Genomic DNA, 23,234 nt, shown 5'->3' on the forward strand with positions numbered 1-23,234 from the left:
TGAATGAGACTTTTATCACAGGTATCACTCCAGCAGGACCAGACTAAAGCCAGTAAGGTTAAGTAGAGGGTAAAGACTTACTCTCATTTTCCCTTACAACAGGGAGACCATTCCTTCCTCCCATCTTCCACCTGAGCAGCAAATTCCTGAAACACACCTTGGTTCATCTGAAACTGTATTTCCATGTGAACCCAGGAACACTCCTCCTCCTCCTCCATGAGCAACATCTGTTGAGGGCGAGTGAATCCTGAACCTGGACTCTGGCACCTCTCAAACTGAAATCCCTGCAATGACAGCCTGCCCTCCCTCTTCCAAAATGGGGGCACAAAACACTCAAAAGGAAACCAGTAAACATACACAGGGATAAATTCTGCATTTAGAGAACCTAAGCACAGGTGCAGCATTGACTGCTGGCTGAGCACAGCTTAGAGAGTGAAGGACCACCCAAGCCTCTATAAACATAACTAGACATGTCAGGTTTTATAACAGATGGCAACACAGGGGAGCAATATGTTTTGCAACGCATCTGGTGTCTTACCACTACCCAACAAGAATTAATAAACTTAGGAAAATTCATAAATCCAGACCAATCCCCAAACTTCAGTCACGTTGCCTTCCAGAAGTGTAACCACCCTGTTGCTGAATCCTGCAGGGAGAGCTCAAGTAGGACAGAACAACATGCACACTTGTCCTTTCTGCATTAATTAATGAATAAATAAATAAATGAAGAGTTCTGGACCTATCCAAGATTTTCAAGAACCAGTTTAAGGTTCTCGCTTTTCCTCCTCCCCTCTTTTAAGCCAAATACTTTATTTTTAGGGAGCTAATGAAGTAAGATGCCAATTCACTCTTTTACACAGCTATCTCCCTCCTTCTTGCTGCTTAATCTGTATTCAGAGTACTTCACCACTAAGTACTAAGGGTATTAAGCTGAAAGTAGTGTTAAAAAAAAAAAAGATATCATTATTGACTGTAACAGCATTAATAATGTGCCATAATGCATAGCTAACAAGAAGCACAATCAAGAACATTCAAATCGATTTTTAATATTAAAAAGTCCATTAACTGAAACACATTGCATGCTAAAAGTAATCACACCACCCCGGAGCTCTTAACACTGGCTTTTGTAGGAAAAGCAAGATGCTGAGTTAGACAAACAGAAAACATTATCCAGAGGCAGATGTCTTGGCATCTGTCTTCTGGTAATGCAGAATCACAAAGTGAGTGAGGTTTGATGTTCCCTTGAATTTCCTGCATTTCACTGGGGGACACTAAGAAGCGATAAGTCGGCTCTTGCTATGGTGGGCCTACAGGCAACACCCCCAAAGGCAGCAAAGACCACGCTGGAGCATGCACTATGCTTATCTGAAGAAAGGACTTCTGTGTTTTTAGTTAACTGACATTCAAAACAGCCTCTACCTGAAGTCTTCGCAAAATTTGCAAGACCTTCAATATTGCTATGCATAAAGTAAAGTACAGGATCTCCTGGGCAAAGAAGGAAGGAAGGGAAAAAAGAGTTAAACAGTGAAGTGGAAGAGGAACTAGTTCAGCTTGCGGTCAATGCTGGCAGAGTATTAAATGTGTACGAACTGGTCATGAGTCACCGTCAGGCTGTATTGTTAGACAGAGGTTCCCCAAGAGACAGTAAGGGACTGAAGCTGACAGCGCTGCAGCTCCACACCCGTTCCTCGCCCATGTGCCTCCAGCTGCACGCCCCTGCCTCTTCCCTTGGACCAGCGCTGCCGCCCACCTCAGCCCTCAGCCAACAGTTGCAAGGAGTTCAGCTTGCTCAAAACCTCAGCGCTTTTCCTGCAATTGCTCAGAGCTATTTACAGAGCTATCAGGGAAACCCAGGAATGGCAGAGCAGTGAAGGCAGCAGCACATGGCCAACACGGGAGGGCAACAGCATCAACTTCAACTACAGCCTTAGGAAAAGGTCCCAAACAGAGTAGTGCAATTCAAAACCACCCTGCCAAACACAGAAGCAGGTGCAGACATCCCCAAATGCAACAAGCTCAATCTTTAAACAAACCTATGAAAGGCACTATATTAATGCCACATGTACATTGCAGGGAAACACCTAAGTCCTTCCCAATACAGTGCTCCAGGCTAAACCAGCACAGATTATGGTCAAAGTGTGCACAGGCACCAATGCTCAATCACAAGTTGCCAATCTGGTGATCAAATAGGGCGTAGAGCTTCCCAAGGGGTTGGGAGCAGCACCTCTTACATAGGTTGAGCAGAAGACTGGGCATGGATGATGGACACAGCCAGTTCCTCAGGACCTTCATCCTTTACAGGATGAAGAGCACCTTTATCAAAATACCTTTTTCAGCTTCCAGCTGCTGCTATGCAAAAGCCAGCAAGAGTGAAGCCCAGTTATACCTGCATGAGGATTTTAACAGAAACAATTCATACTGCACACAGATGCATCTGAAGATGCCTGACACATCAGTCACCTGCTTCTTCAAGCTTTTCCCTTGCCATTGCAGAAGGTCTCTATTGCACCAAACATAATTTTGCTAAGAGGGTGTCTTTTATGAAGCATTTCTATAGCAGTGAGCTTAATGTCACAGCTGTATTTTAATAGTCATTTCAATGACTATAAAAATCAAGTTCAACACAATAAAACTGCTATCACACTACTGCGGAAACAGCAAAAAAATGGCCCTTGCAAGACGCTATTCACTGCAATATAGAGCTGATAATGCAGAGCAAAAAGCCTAAAGCAAGGGGAACATGGGGTGATGGGAAGAAGTTTTCATTTCCTACTGTTCTTCCTCCTCAGCATTTCTACAAAGGAAAACAAAATCAAAACTCCTCCGTTGCTTTCTCAGGAAACCTTATGAAGGTTTGATTGAAGACAGAAAGAGTTTTAGGCTTTTTATATATCAACCCTTACTCAATTTATTTTTACTTGTCATCACCTTATTTGTGTCTCAGTCCTTCAAGCTGTCTCCAACAGCAAGAGCTACAGATTCAGACTCAAATAATCCCTGAGGAACTTGTTCTGCTTTCTTAGAAATAACAGTCAGAGAAAAGAATTACCTGTTAAGAGCCGCAGTTTGATCCACCAACACTTTCTCTTTTCCACAACAGCTAGGCTATTGCAGAAATTGGAAATATGTGATTTTTTTCCTGAAATTGTATCTTATACCGGAATTAATGGAAAGATGTAACCATGGAAGCAAGTCAAACAGCTCTGAATGCATGAAAAGATAAGAGCGGCATTTTGCAAAAACAGGGAAAAATTGTTTTCCTCCCAACCAGTAAGAAATCACATGCCTCGTGCTGCTTTCAGAAGAGCGACAGAGTTGGCTCAGCAGCTAGCCTTAACAAAGAGTCACTGTCTGCCTGGCTCCAGGCTGCAGAGAGCCAGTCTGTCATCAGCAGCCCCCTCCACTAGCAATGGGGTTTCCTTACAGCGCTGTCAGAGGGAGCTTGCATCCGCAGAAATTCCATGTTTCCCACCTAAGGGGAATCCTTTGAACCTGTACTAATTTTTATGTTCATTCTGAAAGAAATAAGGAGATGGAAATGCAACTGATGTGGTATTACTAGCCTTTAAAGACACAGCATCACATTTTACTCTCTCCGTAAATCAAACACATAAATTTCTGGGAAGCGGGGAAAACCAGAGCAGAGGAAAACCCAAAAGCTCTGCTTACAGATGTTGAATTCCACACCTTTTTGTGCAATAGGGACCTAAATTTATAGTCACCACACTTTATCACGAGTCAATTTGATCATTCTAAAGCCTTTTCTAGCCTAATTAATGTTGATCAAGCCCAATAATCTATTACAAAAAATGTGGGAAATTCCCAGATGAGGACCTTCTGCCAGTGGGTGTTGAGTCCTGTCCTACTGACCAATTTCATCCCCCATTGCTAGGGCACCCCTCAGCCAACTGAAATGCATCAAAAGTTACCGTTGTAAATCCCACTTACCCCCCCAACCCTCAAAGTCACCCTTGTTAATTCAGAATGGCTCAAGGCTGTAACACCTTACTTCCTAAGCATAACCACCTGAAGAGACTGAATTTTAAAAATGCCAATGGCAGTCATGCATATTGATGCTAGTAGGGTGTTTAAGGTGCCACTAACCCAGCAGTAACTTGCTAACCTGTTGTTATAAGAACAAAATATTTTAACTATTCTTTCTTTTTCTCAGCATCATTCCGACTATTCACTGACAAGAGGTGAAGCATTAACACACACAGAGCATATGTACGCTGATAGCTAAGGCCGGAGCCAGCTCCTGGCTAGAGGAGCAGATCAACACTGTTTCTAGCACTACCCCATTGCAAAAAATGGCTTAAGGAGAACCATTTCCCTGAAATGACCTCCAAAGCAACACAGGAGATACTAAATCTGCTCAAATGTTTGTATTTGGCGAGCTCCAAGTGGTAGCACAAGTTTGCAGTAAACTGGACAGCATATCTGTCCTCCACAAACTCTTTCACCTTAAAACATTTGTTTTCCCCACTGTAAAAATACTACATTAGTCTAATAACCAGTGGTTACTTCTCAACTGTTCAACACATTCACCAATTTCAGAACCTCCACCTCAAAACAAAACTATTAAAAAAAAAAACCCTAATGATAGCTAGCACATTGTACACTCAAGTCCCCACGTCCAGCGACGCAGCTAATGTTTAATACAGAAATCAACACTCATTTGCTCTGGTTAAGTTTGCTGAAGACACGTGGACCATTCTGCAGCAGGACTTGTGTCCACAGCCTGCATGCTGAGGACAGAGGAGTGTTGAAAGGGTGGGGAGTGGGGGTAGTATTTGTGCCATTTTCCCATAGGTATCTAACTTACTCCTCTCAATAAGGAGCCTTCAGCGTTCTGGAGAAAAACAGTTTAAACTTTAAAAATGCTTCTTGGTCCATTAGTGTCCCAAGAGCAAGACTGTGTTGCTGCATGCAAAGGTCACAACAGAAACGCCTGCGATATGGAGATGCATAAGAAGGGAAACACAATGGTAGAGCCCAAGGCTTCACTAATGTTCACCAATACTTTACTTTTTACTAAGTTTACTCAATCACTTCTCAATGCCATCACTACACTACCCATCTTATCAACACTTGAGCTGGTATGCAATTATTCTATTTCCCCTCCACTAAACTATTTTTTGATTTCCACACTCCTTATATAAATGTAATGGAAGCATCACAGCACTATTACACAAACATAATACATGAACTCCTAATCTTATGATGTAAGAACAGCTTGCAGATCAGCACACTGCGTTATAAATGGTATTGTGCCTGGACTGTAAAAGCTTACAGTTAGTTATCCCAATATTTTAAATAATCAAGCCCAAAGAGTATTAAAACTTCTTGCAGTGTTCAGCCAGGAACACATTCACCTCTGTGCACTCCAACCACAGAAACCAGCAACTGTTGCATTAAGCCCAAACTGTACTTTCAGTATTTAAGGCACAAATCTGAACCAATTATATCACAGTTATCACAGTTCAGTAAATAAACAGAGGTCGCTTTTGCAGCAAAAATTATGGATAAAATTTTGTTAATAAGTCATTTCAATAACACATTAAACTAGAAAAATCAAACACAAGCTGAACCCACACAAAACTTCTAAAAATTTAAACAGTACCATACCTGAGTAATCCTCTCAAGTCTTTATTCAAATGTGCTCATCTGGCTATATCCAGTTCACTGCTTTAGTTTTTAGGAATAAGAATCTCAACAGATCTCAAATAATAATCGAAACAGATCTCAAAGGGAGCTGTTTTAGGCACTCCTTGAGGATTCAATTGCTTCTCAAAGATGGTGGTTTTTTTTCCCAAATGAAATCTTGCTAATGGTACACTCTTCCCATCACGTGGGCAACGTACACCAACTAGCGACTCACTCACCATCAATGCTGTAGGCACGATTACAAGGCAACACCGGTTTAACAAGGCTTTGTTATATTCATATTAAGACTTGCATGTGTGCTACCTGTACTGACATCCCAGTAGCATGACTCAGCAGGAGAGAGACCAGATGGGACTAAACAGAGTTCAAAGTCTAATTCCCATAATCAGCATTTCAGACACACACAGAGACCTTACAGCAGGCAATTCTGTATTAGCCAGCACTAAAAAAATTCCCTCGTCCATCAGCACCTTATCAGTCCTACAGCTCTTTAGGACAGTAATGCTTAGCAGTAAAACAATCCCATCTAATGTAACTGCAGTTGTCCCCATTATCCAGATAAACTCCAATGTGCTTTTTTAATCCTTTTAGTTACAGTGAAACACTCAAGAACAAAACCAACAAATAAAAAAAGTGTAATAATACCAAAAGAATATCTGGCTCTACATCAAAAAGTTTGGGGTTGCTTTTTTGTCCCGTTTGACTCGCACACTATGGAAACTACTGTCCAAGAAATACCTCTGTGTCACAAAAATATTTGTTCTTATCTCCAGCCACTTCACACACTGTTCAGTAAGAAGAACTGTTCTCTCATCAGAAGAGCTCAATAATTGAGAACTCTGGGAAAAGGATCTTTATCCACTGCTTCAATTCCTTCCCAGTGCTTTGTCGTATGTCACTAAATTAATTTTTAAAAGTAGTCGATACCAGCTGTTGTGTTTGTGAGCAAGTCCCAGTCTTACAGAAATTCTGAGTTGCTTTTCTGCATACTGTTGCCCATGACCTGGGAAGTCCATGAGAAAAAGGGTGTCTTCTTTATGCCCAACCATTAGTAAGAAGCATCAGAAAAGACACAAAACAATGGCAAAACAGACTTCATCAAGGTCATATGGAGGTGGAAAACAGATTGTCAACACCTATAGAGGCTTTGCTGACAAGCTGTTGAGGAAGGAAGCAGAGTTAGATACTGCCATACCAAAGACATACCTTCTACAGGGTAAGTCTGGTTTGAAATCGAAGCCCACATACCTCCAAAACTAAATTCAAAGAAACAAAAAGACACAGACCACCTTTTTTTTTAAAAAAAAAAAAAAAACAACCTTAGTAATACCACTATTTTACTTACATCACTTACCCTTTACATGGGAAACTTCAGAGATCAGTCCACAGAAGCGGGGAGGGTGGGGGTAAAAAAAATCCCACAACAATACAGCACAGAACAGAACAGCCCCAAATGAGAGGAAAAACAAAAATGTGTCATGTGTCTCAGGTCTACTCCACCTAAGATTCTTGGTCAAAGAAGCATCTGGAAGGCTATGAATTGATGGAGACACAACCAACACCTACTAGTCATAAAAAAAAATAACAGACAAGAGTCAGACAGCACAACAGCAGCAAGTGATGAGGGTCCATATCTACTGCACACGTCCTCTGCCAGTGAAATGATTCAGCCTCCAAGTACCACAAATGAGTTTACAGTTCTTTACTGGAGGAAGAAAGGACAGTAGTGGTCATATATTTTCCATTTGCCTCAGATATAGGTCTCCAAAGATAAACATTATTTCCCATCAATGTGAAGGGTGAAACAGGGGTAGCTAGGTGAGCAGGAAGGAAGGAATTCCAGCAGGGACAACAAGACAACAGGCGATGCCTGCAGAAAACTGGTGTGCATTTGTCTATAAGGGCAAAATATGAGGAAAAAAAGAAAAAAGCTTAGAGACCATTAAAAATTAAGCAGCATATGACAGACTAAAAAACATGAAGGAAAATAACCAGGGAGCGAGAAAGCTTTCATGTGTAATTGTAGACAGTTTTGTACCATAATCACATTTTGCTCAAAAGATACAAAGCAATACACATTGCTATACATAGTACCCAAAGCCATCAGGCCATCCAGCAGCCAAGCCTAGAGGCCAGACACCAGGAAACATCACCATTGCCTCGCATTAGACACAGCATACTATAGGCCTGAGCATAAGAATTATTTTCCATATATTTGAGCTATGAAAGAGCCACAGAATGTCTGATGGAAAACAGCAGAAATGTTAACATGCGACCCCAAAGCAGCAGAAAAAAACTAAAGAAACCAAGAGGCCAAGCTTTTCAAACCCAGGCTGTATGGCAAGGCAGATGCAAGGATGGAGAGACTTAGTAAGTAAGTAAGGATGTAGTAAGACAGTCTCCATAGCAGTTAAGAAAGGAATAAATACAAGCTTGGTCACACCTGCAGCTGGTCCCTTTTTCAGATTCACTGACCAGCAGGAGATCTATGCAAGTCAAACGAGCTAATGAACACAACCTCTTTTAGTCTTTCCATTACTTAAAAAACAATAATAATTAAAGCAAAAACTCTACTTAGTGCCACCTTGATGTTTTTATTTATATGCTCATATTTTGGGAGAATAGCCTTATATTTAGTCAAGAGAAAGTTTAAAGGTTCCCACACACCCTTATCTTTAACTTTCCTGACCCAAGCGACATGCTTAACCATATCTCTATTTAGTCATTTAAATGGCAGGGCAACCCTCCTTTAGAAGACAGTATTTATAGGACATTCCAAGCCACTGCCTTGATAATCTGCAGCCACTTCAGGGTCATTTGTTCACTGAAGTCATACGCACAGCAGATATTTTGAAAGCAGGCGTCCTTTTACATTGTTCACCATCTGTGTCTCTTGACTCTTGGAAACTCAAATTATCATCAGCTGCTTCCATCTGGCTCACCATTGAAAGATTTCCTGTTTCAGGGTCCACTACAGGAATATTTTTTACATTACCAGTTGCTTTCATTTCTCTTCATTTCTGATATGCAGCCTTTGCTGCAGATAATACTATACACACACTATGCTGAGGCAGAAACAACTCAATAAAAGAACTCAACTACATTCACTGAACCACTCCTTCCTGCCACCACTTTTTCCTGCAGACCAGCTGGCACAATTAGGAGGATGTTAAAGGCTGAAGCGTCAGCTGGGAGGCAGGCATGCCACTGGAGACACACATAACAGCAGAGCTTTCCGTGATCCTGTATACCTGCTCCCTTCCAACGACTCCCTTTAGGGAGGGACCACAGGCCCCACCAGCTCCAGAGTTTGCCATCTTATTTCTTCTGGATTTTTTTTTTTTTTTATTATTATTATTCCATGTACAGGAATTAGGAAAGCCCTCCTCTACTAACACAGCACAGCTGAAGGTCCTTGAGCATTAGTTTGGGTACGGTCCAGCATCATCAACTCCTTGTTTGGCATTGGTTACCTCCTCCTGGGACCCACAGGCTACTCAGCTACATTCCCTAAACATATGTTATTTTATTACATTCAACTTCAGACTAAGTGATGTCAGTACTTCCGTGCTTTGTTCAGAGAAGGAGAAGGCAGGCAGACAAACACAAACACCTAAGGCATGACTTCCAAAAGGTATTTAGATGGTTGAAGAGGCTCTTGGGCACTTCATGGTTCATGCACTCCCACAAATCCCAAGTGCCCACCTGTGCTGTCAGATCTACGTTTTCAAAGCTGCTCAGAAGCTGTGCCTCCAGGAAGCTTTACCAGCAATCAGTGAAGATTCACTATGTCAAGCTGCAAGGTTCCTTAATGAGGAAGATCACTCTCCATGATGCCACCAACAATGCCCTCCAAACGCGGGACTCCTGCTTCACTGCAGTACGCTGTACTGTACCCCTGCACCTAGCTCAGCTTCAGAGCTGCTCGAGCAGGTTTTCAAGCTCAACATTGATTAACTTGTGCCATAGAAACATTAAAGTGACACAGCTGCTACAACAGCAGAGATGTACAGAACAGAGTGCCTTAAGAAACCAAGTGCCTACAAGAATATATACTGATTATGTAGACTTTCACTTCCATTTGTGTTCATAAATTACACAGCAAATCCTGTATCACTTACTTGCTGGCATTTTCTCCCAGGTAACAGAAAGACATTTTGCTACTCCAACACCTTTTGGTAAAATCAACGACCACAAACCTCTAAAAACACGTTATAAAATGTTTTGAGTTAAAATAATATAAACAGCACTCTATATAAAGCAGCAGTGCTAAGAAATATATTTAAAAAAAAAAATCAAATTCAAGTATCATGGCCAATAGTTACTTCAGTTATTCATCCATCTGTTTGTTTTGTTACATATATGGATACATGATTACACATAATAGTTCTCAATGTAATTATTCCAGTTTAGTTACAAAGCTATAAGAAGCGGAAAAATATTTCCAGAGATATTTCACATTTTGCTGATGAAACTGAAATTTAGCAACTGCTGCTTCTTGTGTTACAAGTCTTCATATCAGAAAACAGATTTAATGCACAAATTACATAAACATGGGTAGATAAATACATAAATATTTTCACAACTAAAGCCTGAAAACATAGATAAAGTTTCAGAATTACAAGAATTATCTCTTTTTGAACATTCTTTTGGTTTAGATAGGGCAATTTTTTCAATTCTTCACCACTCACCCCCACCTCCCCCAAGCTAAAGGAAGAAAGTATTCCAATAACTCATTAAAGAGTTCATTAAAGCATTATTCAGAAAATTACTGTTGTCAGAATAGCCTTGAGACCTACCACAGGCCAGAAAACAGAATTAAAAATGCTTAAGTTTACCAAAAAGAAAAAAAAAAAAGCTACCTTGCCAGTGGTCCATCTCCCTGTCAAAGACAACCTATAAAGAGCAGCCCGTGTGTTTCACAGAGATGGTGATTAGCCACCACTGAATGTTCTGTGAAAGTTTCAGCCTTGCAGCAAGTAGGAGAGGTGAGGCAAGACTGACATCTTTAATAAAGCAAATACTTTAAAACTGGATTAGCACTAGTTCCTGATTTGAGCTTCAATTCATTAATATGAGTCAGCTTTCAGACATTTATCTAAAGTTGGACACATCTACAGGTATTTAACAAGATGTATTGGATTTCAGTCCTGAAGGACTACTAAAGGATTAGACAAAGCGTATCCTGCATGTGCTTTACAGCCAACAGTGGACAAACTCCAAAAACACAAATATTTCAAAGAAAAATTGTTGCAACACTGATGCCTGTAGTTGCAAGCTGACAGAAAGGCTTCCTGGAGATGTTGTTTTGACTTCAAGTCACATCCAGTTTACTTTCCCCTTCCCTGAAAGTTTTGCCTATGCAGAAAGGAAAATGCATTTATAATAGAAAGAAAGCTGTGCCAGTTATGGCAAACAGTTTAAAATTATCAGTGCACCTAAATCAGGCATTTATGGCAATGAGAGACAAAACCTATAAAACCCACCAAGGTACTACTTGAAATTCAGAAATAGTTTTCCCCCTGAATTAATACCAAACCAAAAAAATCTTAAGTTGGGACGTTGTCCTACTGTCAGTTCCATACTTGTGTATTATGTAAAGCGTAAATCCTCATCTTGTGAAAATTCCTCCTCCCCTTTTATTTTCTAGGAACAAGACTGTTAATTAACTAGCAATTGAAAAAAATGTCTAAACTGACAGGGAACTTACTCTGCAGGGTTAAATAAGTGTTCTATATTACACCCATAGGTAGCCAACTGCCTATGGCGAGTCAGTATGTGCCCTATAAGAAAACAAACAACAAAAAAAAAAATCTTAAAAAAAAGTATTTCTGGTAAATCCCTATAGGAATCATTTCTCAGACCAATCCTGGTTTATAATGTTGTCACTGACCTGGATGAAAACAAACAGGAGTGCCAGCTTATTTCCACCTCCCTGCTATCTTTATCCCTCTCCAATCTGTTGCTGGCAAGAAGTGGTTATTGACAAAGAGCAACAGTGGCTGCTGAGTAAACTGACTGTAATCAAGCACATGCCTACAGTCAAATTAAAGTCACTCACTCAGGAAGAAGTAAGCTTCAGCTGCCAGTCCCTTACCTCTGCTTTATGTAACACCAGGGACAAGGAAGCACAGAATGCATCCCCTCAGCAAGCAGGGAATTAAAAGGTATTGTAAAGTATCACAAAATAAAACTCTAATCTGAGTGTACAATAAGGTATTCTGTCCCTAGAAGACTGAATCTGCATATGCTTTCTCAAAATGGTAATGCACTGATCAATACATCAGCAGATATCGCATGGGTGTTCGTAGTCCATCGATTTGGGATGTGTCACAGCACAGTCCTGCCGACAGTAACAGCCCAAAAGTAACTGTCCTGGCAGAGAGCTCCAAACCTCACTCACAACATAGGAGTGCATCTTAGTAATTTTAGTGACGCTAAGACACATCGCTAAATTGCACCTTTTTCCATTTCCTAAAAACATTTTCTTCCCTACTTTAAGGCACGAATATGCAAGCACAAGATCACCAGCTCTCTTAGTAAACAAGTCTCCACATGCCACCACCACCACTCACCACAGCTGTGGACCGTAAATCCAGAATTCCACAAAAGCCTTAAATCTGTCCCAAACCACCACAGTCCTTCCTTAAGCAGAAGGAAAGCAGCAGTGCTTGGCCATAGGAGTTCCCATGCTTCCAACAGCACTGCTTTCATCCCCCTGTTCACAGAGCTTTGTATCCTTTGTATCACCACTTAGTCCACCAACTTGTTACAACCCTCCCCTAGTAATATTTTTTTTTCCTGCATACCTGGTTTGAAGATACTTCTATACACACCTTCCAAAAAGCTATCCCAATCTCAGAAAGGCACTAAAATACCCTAACCTTGAAGTGTGTCCAAAGTCCACCGGGTTTCAAAGCATCTAAAATCAGGCTAGTTATAATTTGCCCTGTCATGACATGCAACAAAAACTCACCAGTAACACACAAAAATACAGGACTCCCAACTGGTGTGGCCCAGAGTAAAAACTGGGTTTGTGGGTTGGGTATTTTGTTTGCTTGTTGTTTTGTTAAATTAATGCACACGTAAATACACACCTTCCACAGCATGGAGTATGTCCGAGCAGCTTGTGTGGTACTGACTAAAGACTGTGAAACACAGATTCCATCTCAAGTACTTGCAGCACCATCTACTTAGGAGAAAGCTTGAGCACACCTAGATATACCAGTTGTACATATACAGTCATAGAAGTACAGACTATTTTTAAAATGCTAGTGTCCTCGACATTGATGTTATCTTTGACCTAAAACATGTCACTGGGAAGCACCTACCCAGGCATCGCATGCTGTCTTGGAGTAGTAACACTCCATGCAGCTCCCCGTAGAGATGTCCAGCCCTTTCGTCATCAAGGCTTTGAATTTATGAAGCTGTCCAAAGCCAGAAGCACCTTGCCTGCAAGGTAGAGCCCACACCAGCTTACTGGTTACACTAAGGGCACGACTGTTTTCCAGTAACTCATTAGGAGTAGCAGAGAAAAGTAGAGTCAGCATCCAGAAAATTAACAGGATTTCACAGACGGCATAAGCCTTGTAGCTAGGAAGTTCTCCTCCTACATGGGACCGTGTGCAGACACATGTGGCATTATTATTCTGTTTCACTGTTTATTTTTAAAAAATAATTAAACTATCACAGTAGTGGTCTCATTACTCCATATCTGCACATACTTTTGAACACAAAGGAATGTTTAAAACGGTATTTGTAGTAACCATAGTAGCATCAGTTCTACCTCTTAGTGCAGTTTTAAGCCCGACAGAAAGGGTCAAATAATAGTAGAAGTCAAGATGATCTGGAAGCTACAAGAGCCACTTTGTGCTATCTCAGAAGCACTATTCAGGCTCACAGACTTCATAAAGCATGTTGTTACATCTCCTCTCCACTGGCATAAGGAAGAACACCAAAATTACAATTCTCACATCACACTAAAAACAAGAAACATGAGAGGGAGCAGCCACTTGCAACACCATGGGTACGCAGCAGACATAAGCAGCTTCTGGGGTTTGCTGAAAGCCTCTGATGACCCAAATGAGGAAGCCATACACCCATATGGCCATCTCAACATGACCACATGCCTCCCCAACAGCTTGGGGCAAGAGATGAAATACAGAGCTAGGTGCTGAGAGGAAGGAGAAAGATACACAGCATCAGGAGTGGAGAAAAGCTACTTCAATTAAGCTGATCATTTTACTGTTTCAGATGGTTCCCCGTATGTTAATCTAATAACTGTATTATCCCATTATATCCACACCCATTCTTCATCCAACCTCCCCGCACGCCAAGCCCTGAATTCTCTCAGGAAGCGGAGCTGAGTCACACTCCCAACTGCCTGCTGAGATAATGCCTAGGCACTATGCAGCAGCCCTCCTCATTTTAAGGCAGTGAGTTTAGTTTACATGAATGCTGGACATCCAGCACCATCTGCAAACCCGGTGGGTTTTGCAAAGTGGAGATGGCTGAGCAGGAGAAGTGTTTCTTAACACATCTGTATCTCTACCACACTTTCAGTATAGGCATGTTGCAATAACTTAGTCCAACTGCATCACGGCCAGCAAATCTTTGGGACTTGAGACATTAAAGCTTAGCTGTGCAAAGGAACATACTAGTCAAAAGGAAGAAAACCAGTGTATATATATGTATTACATATGCACACGCATGTGTTGTATATACACGCATGTGCATACATACACACATTTCTTGAGCTCCCACTACAGTGACATAAATAACATAACCCAACCCATAGCAATAGATACCTTCCTGTTATTTTTGCTTTAGTGAAACCTACAAACCAAGTATATTACATGTATGTTTCACCAAAATAGCAGTACAACAATTCCGTTTGGGAGCAGGCAGATGTTTCTGTTTCACTGTCAGACAATACTGATCCAATGACAGTCTCCAGGACTGGTCATGACAAATAGTTAGGAAGAAAACTATTCCTATGTTAGCATGCTCAGATTAACAGGGCCTTCTCCATTTTTGTTTGGAACTGTGTAACTGCTGCATCAATTCTCCACAACCTGAAAGTTTCACAAGCAGTAAAAAATAAAACATCATTAGACTCACAGTGTACAGAAGCGCCTTTTTTAACAACACAAAGATGCATAAAACACATGTAACCAAACTGAATATTCATATTCACCTTCCTCAGGACACCAAAAAGTAGCTATCCTTCCCAAAACGGCGTCTAACAGTGTAGCAGGGGCCAGCAAACTGCAATGTTCAATTAGCTCTAAATCAGATTTTATCTCCTTGCACCATTATGCCTACTTTCAACTCTCACACACCTGCAGTTCAGCAGAGAAATACCCTAATTTTGTTGAGGATCTTCCCTCTCAGCCAACTTGCAGGAAAAAGAAAATAAACTATTGTAGAAAAACAAACTTATTACAAAACCATAACAAACCTCGAGAGCTGTGGACACAAACAAAAAGTATCAATTCACCACCAGTTGAGCACATAATATTGTGCTTTTTTGAAACAATGAAACCAGTTTTGTTTTTTAATTACATTTAAGTCACATTTTTTTACCACACAGACAATTTCCCACACTGGACACCCAAACATACTTCAAGTATATTTGGATAATGCTCAGTTTGTTCCAGGTGTCTTATTCTCTCACCCTTTCAAAATCACTCTCAAGACATCGATTCCTGGAAAGCTGGGTCCAGGCAACCGCTTTTGCCACAGCAGCAGATGAAAGCTCCTGCAAAAGAGGAACTTGCTTTCGAGTGTCACTGGTTTGTAACACTAGTGCACACTATGTGACAATGTAGCCATTCCAGTCTTTCGGAAACACCTTACCTACCCCACACAACAAAAAAAGAAGAAAAAAAAACAACACAAAAAAAAAAAAAAAACCCAAAAAAACAAAAAAAACACCCACAACCCACCACACAGGTATTTGGAAAACTTAGCAAGCAACTGCCCTCTGTAGCTCTTCTGTATATCTGTCCTGCATCCTCAGCACTGAAATTACTCACAGGTCTCACACAGTGTAACTGGACTTTGTAATTTGAAAGTCATGCTCTCGTCTTCTAGGGATGTATACACAGAACTTAATTCCTAAAATTCACTTGGGCTCTTACTTAAGACCCAGAAACTCTCTTCTTGCTGCTCACGTTGTTTACACAAGGCTTAGCTGTGGGTATATATGAAAAGTAAGTTGCTCTTTGCAATCAGTACGGTCCGGGAAGTGTGGTGGACATTGAATTCCGTATTTCCAAATTGAATAGTCAGATTTATTACTTCCTTCCCCATGACAAACGCTTTCACTCACGCCAATAAACTTTTCTACTCCGTAACCCCTAAAAGAAAGCCTGTGAGCAAAATGAGCCAACTTCAAAGTCAAGATGGGCCCTCTTGGCACACCAGTGCCCAAACCCACCAGGGATGGGTCCCGTTTAACTACGGCGGAGACGCTGTAACCACCGGCAAGAGCACAAACCCCCTCTGTGCGAGCGGGGCGGGAAAAGCAGAGTACGAAATGGATCCCTGGGCAGCAGCGGCAAGGGGGAACCCCTCATCTGTATGAAAGTCACACTCCCTGCGAAACGCAGAGCCTTCTCCCTTGGTGGCCTCCTAAGGAAGGCCAGGAGATGCGGGAGCACCGGGCATCACCATGGCGGAGGGCAGAGCTTCTTCCCACCAGGGAGCCAGCGCTGGAAGCGTATCCTGTTTAGCTGCCACCGGGGAGGGGAAAAACAGAAACCGATGTAAAAATAACTCCCAGCCCTCTTCTACTCAGACAAAGCAGTACTCGGGAAGGGAAAAAAGAGAGAGGAGAAAAAGGCAACTTTTTTAGCGAGGGTGACTCCGGCACGGGTCGCCCAGCGTTTCCAGACAACTTCCGAACTTCCCCACAGCAAAGCCCCGCAGGGAGCGGAGCGGGGCCAGCCCGGCCGGCCCGGGGCACCGGCGGCCCCGCGCTCCGTCCCGGCCCCGCGGGCAGCCCGAGAGCTCTCCTCAGGCGGCGCGGGAGCGGCGGGCACCGCTGCCCGGGGGAGCGCGGCCACGGCCCGCCTCAGCCAGCGGCCGCGACGAGCGGGGCGCGGGGAGCCGGGGAGGGGGCGAGGCCCGCGGCTGGGGGTTCCCCGCGGGCGGCGCGGGCACCCGCAACGCAACAGGCGGGAGCGGGGCCGGGAGGGACCTCACCTACGCCGTATTTTTCCTCCCTTTTGGTGGGAACCCAGCGGGTCATGGTGCTGGGGGCCGCGGGGGGCGGCCGGACGGGGCGGGGATGCGGAGCCCCGCTCCTACGCCGCCATTTTCCAACCGCGGGACGGGAAAAGTTTCTACCGACGGCGGAGTCATGTGGTGCGGGCGGAGCCAGCGGCCTGGCGCCCCGGCCGGCCGGCCCGCCGCGGGGGAGGCGGGGGAGCGCGGGCGGGCAGCCCCGCTGGGCGGCGGGGGGCGGTGGCGGGAGCTAAGGCAGCCCCCCGGCCCCGGGGCGCTGAGGGAACGAAGGGGTGCTGGGGGAGCGCGGGCGGCCCCCCGGCCCCGGGGCGCTGAGGGGGCGCGGGCGGCGGGCGTCCCTCTCGGGAGAAGCCGCAGCTCCAGCCGCCCCCCCGGCCCTGCTGGTCCTGAGGGGAAAACCCTGCCGGACTCCGCACAAAGGAGAGCAGGGTGGGTGGTGCCTGGCTGGCGGCCTCCCTAATTGTGCCATGTTATTCCAGGTACACCTGGCCTCGGTTTGCCGAAAAGTTCCCTTCCCTTGGCAAAACCGGCCCTGTGGAACCGGCGTGACACTCCCCCAGCGCCACACCACCGGGCACCGCCGGCAGGAGGGTCCCGGTGCCCTCAGGACACTGGCTCCTGAGAAACCACCCGGTTCTTGGTGGGTTTTTAGCTCCTGCACTGACCCCTGAGGGTTCGTGGCTGCTCCCATCCCACAGAAACGGGCTAAAACAAGGTTTCTGCCAACCTTTAAAAGTAGCAGGGTCTCTGCATTTGGGTATCGCCACATTGCTGAGTGCGCCGTTCAAATAAATCCTTGGCCATAAACATTAGAAACCACCTAATTTCTAAACCTAAATCAAAAATCTAGGCGAAGCTTAACACCTCCGGGCTAATTAGAGTGTGGCATACGTGATTACAGAAGAATTTCAAGGGAAATGAGCTTCTTGGTCCAGACCCCTGTATGCTTGGAGAGACTCAGGGCCATGATGTAAAAAAATAATTTAAAAATTGGTCTTTAGCAAAAAGAAAGTAAACCGTATAAAAGCCAGCAGAAAGAAAGATAAGTCTTAAAGAGACATAAAGAGCGGTGAAATGTCAGACTGGCTGTTTGTTAGGATTAGTCCTCCCCAAAATGAGAAGCCCGGTACTGCAAAGATAAGCATGAAAACAGGTCCTCTTTCAAGATCAGAGTTGAATCTCTCTTCTCTCCTCATATTTTGTTGTATCATTAGGAACGCAAGGGGCCACTTTCTGCAACAGCATTCGTTATTGTCAGGTTTTTGAGATCAAGTACTCATCTCAGACACCTGAAGGAGTCTTACTTCTCTGTTTGTATACCTTTCCTTTTCCCATCCTTGGGATTTGTTGCCCAGGTCACCAGCTACACATTTAAGCCAATCTAAAATTTCATTGCTCCCCTCCGGCAGAATTCAATCGCCATTGTGATAGAGCAAACTACTGCACCTTTATGCATTATGCCCGGGAGTGAGAAGATCAAAAGGTTTTCAAAGTCAGTTTCATGGCTCATCATCTTTATCCTGCATTAATGGGTAAATGATTAGGGTTCTTACCAAAGACAACTTACAAGTGAGTTCTTTGATTTAACAGGTTTATTTTTTTAAGAGAAATCAAAGTGAATTAACTGAAATAATGGACGTTCTTGCCCTGTTCCTATAGTCATCTTTGGTTTTCCGCAAAAGGGAAAGAAGTAAGAGGGAAAAGCAGTGAAGCAGTAGTATCTATTTCTAACTATGAGTATTTTGCAGTTTTACACAACTGATGTTGCGATTTTTGTGGTACCACTAATTATGTGCAGCAAAACTGCTGAAGCTGCTCGGGCATTAGAGGGTTTTGAGATTTTTAAGACTATTACTGTAATAATCTGTAGGTCAGGGAACTGGATTGACTTTTCATTTAGATTACTGACAACCAGGAATCACTTCCATGAACTCCGTGGCAGCTTTGCAGATCCAGGGTACGAACAAGGGATACAAAACAGCACTCTGATGTTAATTTAAACCTGCAGGTAGCTGTAGTTAGATAACAAAGTGAGCTATTCCTATATTCTATCCTTTCTGGGCCTCGAGGTTCAAATCTGAAACTCAGACTGTGGTATTTGTTTCTGTTTTGAAGGAGGCTAAAGGAGCATGTTTCCTTTCATGAGAAAAGTACTGCTGACAACCTTGCTTCAGGTGTTAACTTAAGGTTTAAATTAAATTCCTATACAGATTGGCACTCCTTAGGCTCAGTTTACATGTATATCTGCACTAAATGGAAATTACATATTCCTAGGATTAAGTACACTCCTAAGGCAGGAAGTACCGGAGTCAATAAAATGAAAGCTGAAAAATTACTTACAGCTTCTACATATTAAATCCGTGATTCTGTATTACAATAGCAAAATTCATTTTGACGTCAGTGGAAAAAGAGGTTTGTGCTATTGTCTGATCATGATCTGTAACAGAAACAACACGAGTAATCCCATGACCAACATAAAGCCTCACTGATACCTTCAAGGGTCTATATTAAGTTTATTACTTTCCACATTTTCATTTTAATGAAAACATGTTATAAATAGAGCTAATGCCATTAAAATTTTGATAGCCAGTAAAAAATACTCCTCCTAATTCACAATGCGTAAATATCCCAATGCTGGTGTTTTACAGCTAGGAAAAAAAAAGTGGTAATGGGATACAACTGTAAGATTGAGAAAATAAAAGATTTTTATTTCTCTCCAGCACACATCCTGAGAAATATTTTTCATTACATTGTAAAATGTTCAAGCCGACATATTTTACATACTTAGGCATAATATGTTTCTTCACACTGTGCATATATGTTTTTCATTTATGAAGAGGAAACTGAAAAATCCTTCTTTCCATAAAATCTGAAAGTTTTATCACATCATTATGTCAACTCTTTGGATTCTCACCTTATTTTTTTGATGCATCATATTGAATTGGAGGCACTTCTCTTGGAGCAAAGAAACATTCCTTTTCATAACATTAACTCCAAGAAATTCAAATGCAGTATTTGGCCATGAATGATATTTGAAGTTCTTGTCACAGAGATTAGGAGTATCTTTTGAAAAGGATGAATGGAAACAGAACTGTTACCCTGCACAAAATATATTTGCAATAAATAAGAGATACTCTGTAAATGTACTGATTCAATCAAGTTGTATTTCATACTTATTGCATATGACTACACGAGAGGAATGTTTGTTCCGTCTCAGTTAAGTATCACAGTTTTTGAAATATTTTTTTTTCATTGACTTTCATTACATTTTCAATTTCATTGAATTTACCTTGTAAGTAAATTCAACATTTTGACTCAAAGCGTGTAAGTAATTATTCTACACTCACAATGCTAATCCCTCTTGGAGGTAGTGTGGAGGACTTACAAAATCATTTAATAAGTAAATTTTTTTCTTTCCTATTTCTATTAAGGGTATTCTTTGGAAGTGGTATTGCTTCCATTCCAGATACCCATCATCTGGGTTTGCTGTACAATTTTCATTTGGGGTGAATGACCTCTATGCTCTAGATCGTTTCTATCATGAATGGCTACCTATGTTACGTGTTTGGGAATACACAAAGTAAGAGATTTTTATACCTGATGGAAAGAGACATTTTTAAAATACCTTTTTTTTAATTATGTATTGCTTTTATTCCATATGGAAATAAAATTAAGTTTACAAGTTTGCCTTACAAAAATTATTTCAGCCTTGGTCTTACATATACCTGATACATGTGTAATTATCTTAGGGATCTCTTGTAGATGAATATGGACTTTTTTCAGGGAGAATTAAGAAGCCAAAACTGAATTTCCTTGGACATTCCTATCGGTTTCAGTCAGACAAGGTGTGGCATTTATAAACCTGGACTGAAATTTGGCAATCAATAGAGGGAAGTTTTGAGCCCCTTCAGGTTTTGTCCATGTGTTTTTGAAGTATACTCACTAATATTTAATATTCCCTTTTACAGAATCATTTCGATTATATATGGGTGTGTCTTAAGCTTTTCTTCTAGTGGGATAACGTTTGTGATGACCAGCGTGCTGGCTGCAGGACCTCAGTTGCCAGCAGAAGTATTCAAAAGCAACATTTTATTTCATGTAGCTCCTGCAACATATATTGCATTCATTGCACTGGTTTAGTATCTTTCAGATGGGTTAAAGAAAGCACCTCTCCTTCCATTCTGCTGACTCTTAATCAGCATTTACTTCCTTCTTGCATTTGAATTTGAATATTTTAAAATTATGGGACTATTAGGAATATAAAGAAAATTAATTATTTTTAATTTTGGAAAGAAAGATATTAAGTTCAGAAAGGAGATGAAGATTTATTGAGTAATATTTTTCTATTAAACTGTTTATGTTTTAGCCTAAAAAAATGGGGCTTGGTTGTATTGTAATGGAAGTGATTGTTTCATAAGTTATTTTCCTTCAGAAATACTTCATGCTGTTCTTACTGTGTTGTACTGAAAGTGATATTTAAATGCAAATGTGTGAACATCTCCCAGTTACTCTTTATACATAAAGGTTTCCAGAGTGATGTGCTTTAGAAAAGATATGATTATCATTGATAAAGCTGAGTTCGTACCCTGGTATTTCATCTAGTACGCTAGAATAAAATACTTTACATTTTACAGTGCTATGATAAATGTAAGTGGCTTCATTTCAACAAAAGGGGAAAATCTGTTTTTCTGGTCACACCAGCGTGTAAGATTTTACATTCTTCAGCAAAAAAAGTGCAATGAGATTTTACTGGGGGTCAGTCTCTGTTCCTGCGTGCTTTGCACAAATACAATCTACATGAATAGTACATCTTGTTCTGTCAGAAGCATTGTAGGCATCGCCTTAAGTAATGTGTTTATTTGATTGACAGTGGCTATCATCTTGGACGTTGGCAGATAACTAGTTAACTTTGGACAGAAAGGCTGCCTCACTAATGGGAACTTTCTCTGCAGGATCAGGAGCAGCAGGGAGCAGCTAAGCAGTGTATTTGCCCTACTGTCACCTTTCTCAGGGAGGGTGTTTATTCCTGCAGGACTGAGACAGCTGAAGTACTTAGGAAACAATGTTAGCAATTTCAGCTTTTACCCAACTGCACCACAGCCCAAAATTTCACCCAATCTAGGCATACTGTTTGTTTCCAACTGAAACACTCAGCAACCTGAGCAAGATAGTCTCACTCACATTGAGTGTTGTGCTGTAAACTCCAAAGCACACAAAAATTAAGATTTTTCATCAGTTCCTTACACAAGCTGGACTTTAACCCTTCATAGCAACACACTCATACCCTGTGCAAGTGCTCAGGAGCTTCATTACAAATTTCACAGTCAAGCCCCAAGCAGCTAAGGGAAAGGCTAGTACAAATGACTCCAAAATACAAGCTAGCATATAGTTTACTTTTGGTTAGTGGCAACCTGTTCCTCTTTGCAATAGCTTTGAATAACCAACAGTATAAAGTTGGGGGGGGGGGGGGGGGGTAGTCTGTTTAGTATTTGCTGGTACGTTTCTCATATATTTGATATTTTTCCTCAAAATGAGATTATGAACTCAGTGTATATACTCTTTGGCAAAATCAAAGATAAGTGGCAAACCAAAATGCTGTATGTAACAAGTTAAGGAAGAATCATTCCCAGAGGCCTGTTAGTTTAACTTTATAAACTCCCACAGATCTATGAGTTTAAATCCGACACATTATGTTCAAGTCTTGTAACAAAAATCAAGAACATTTTCCAAGAAGAGTGAGAAAGATTTTATCTGGGACTATATTCTGGTAAAGTTTTATTAGAAGCTGGATAATGATCAGATACAAGGGTAAAAGCTTGAGATGAAAACATACATTATTCCTGTTAATAACATTTAGCATTTTTGTAGCACTTAACGCTTGGAAAGCACTGAGCAAATATTAACTCTCTCTTGTGAGACAGAAAGCTGTCCTTACCTCCATTGACAAGTGAGAGGCAGCTGAGCTAAGGACAGGTTTTTAAAATGTGACAAGCATTCAACATCTGAGAAACTCAGAATATCAGACCACTACAGTCACTTCTTGATTATGTGATTTTCCTAAGGCCAAAAGTGACATATTAGCCATGGCAGGGTTTTATTTTATGATTTCCTTGGTCTGCAGACAATGTTCCCTCTCATCTTTTGATGAGTGATATAAGATGACAATGAGAAATGACAATGAAAGAACATGATGTACTAGCACCTGTTATAAAGTTTGAGAAACTAGTTACCGAAATGTGAAGTATTTGAAGCAATGATGAAAATTATACTGCAGGAAGAAAGAACTGGGCAGTATTCAAAGAAATGGCCTGCACGTA

General features: G+C 41.7%; 1 protein-coding gene across 2 annotated transcripts in view; it reads right to left on the reverse strand.

Moving 5' to 3' along the window:
- DOCK1 (dedicator of cytokinesis 1) overlaps positions 1-17,124 on the reverse strand; it is a 317,964-nt gene extending 300,840 nt beyond the window's left edge. The window contains exon 1 of one of the 2 annotated variants that reach the window (XM_080403104.1): positions 16,876-17,124. In XM_080403104.1, the coding sequence (XP_080259230.1) occupies positions 16,876-16,921 (46 nt within the window). In that variant the 5' untranslated portion in view covers positions 16,922-17,124. The remainder of the gene's footprint in view (positions 1-16,875) is intronic. The other variant, XM_080403103.1, reaches the window with a different exon arrangement.
- Between the last annotated feature and the right edge of the window lie 6,110 nt (positions 17,125-23,234).

Source organism: Falco punctatus (genome assembly GCF_963210335.1).
Source record: "Falco punctatus genome assembly, chromosome: 9".
Lineage (NCBI taxonomy): Eukaryota > Metazoa > Chordata > Aves > Falconiformes > Falconidae > Falco > Falco punctatus.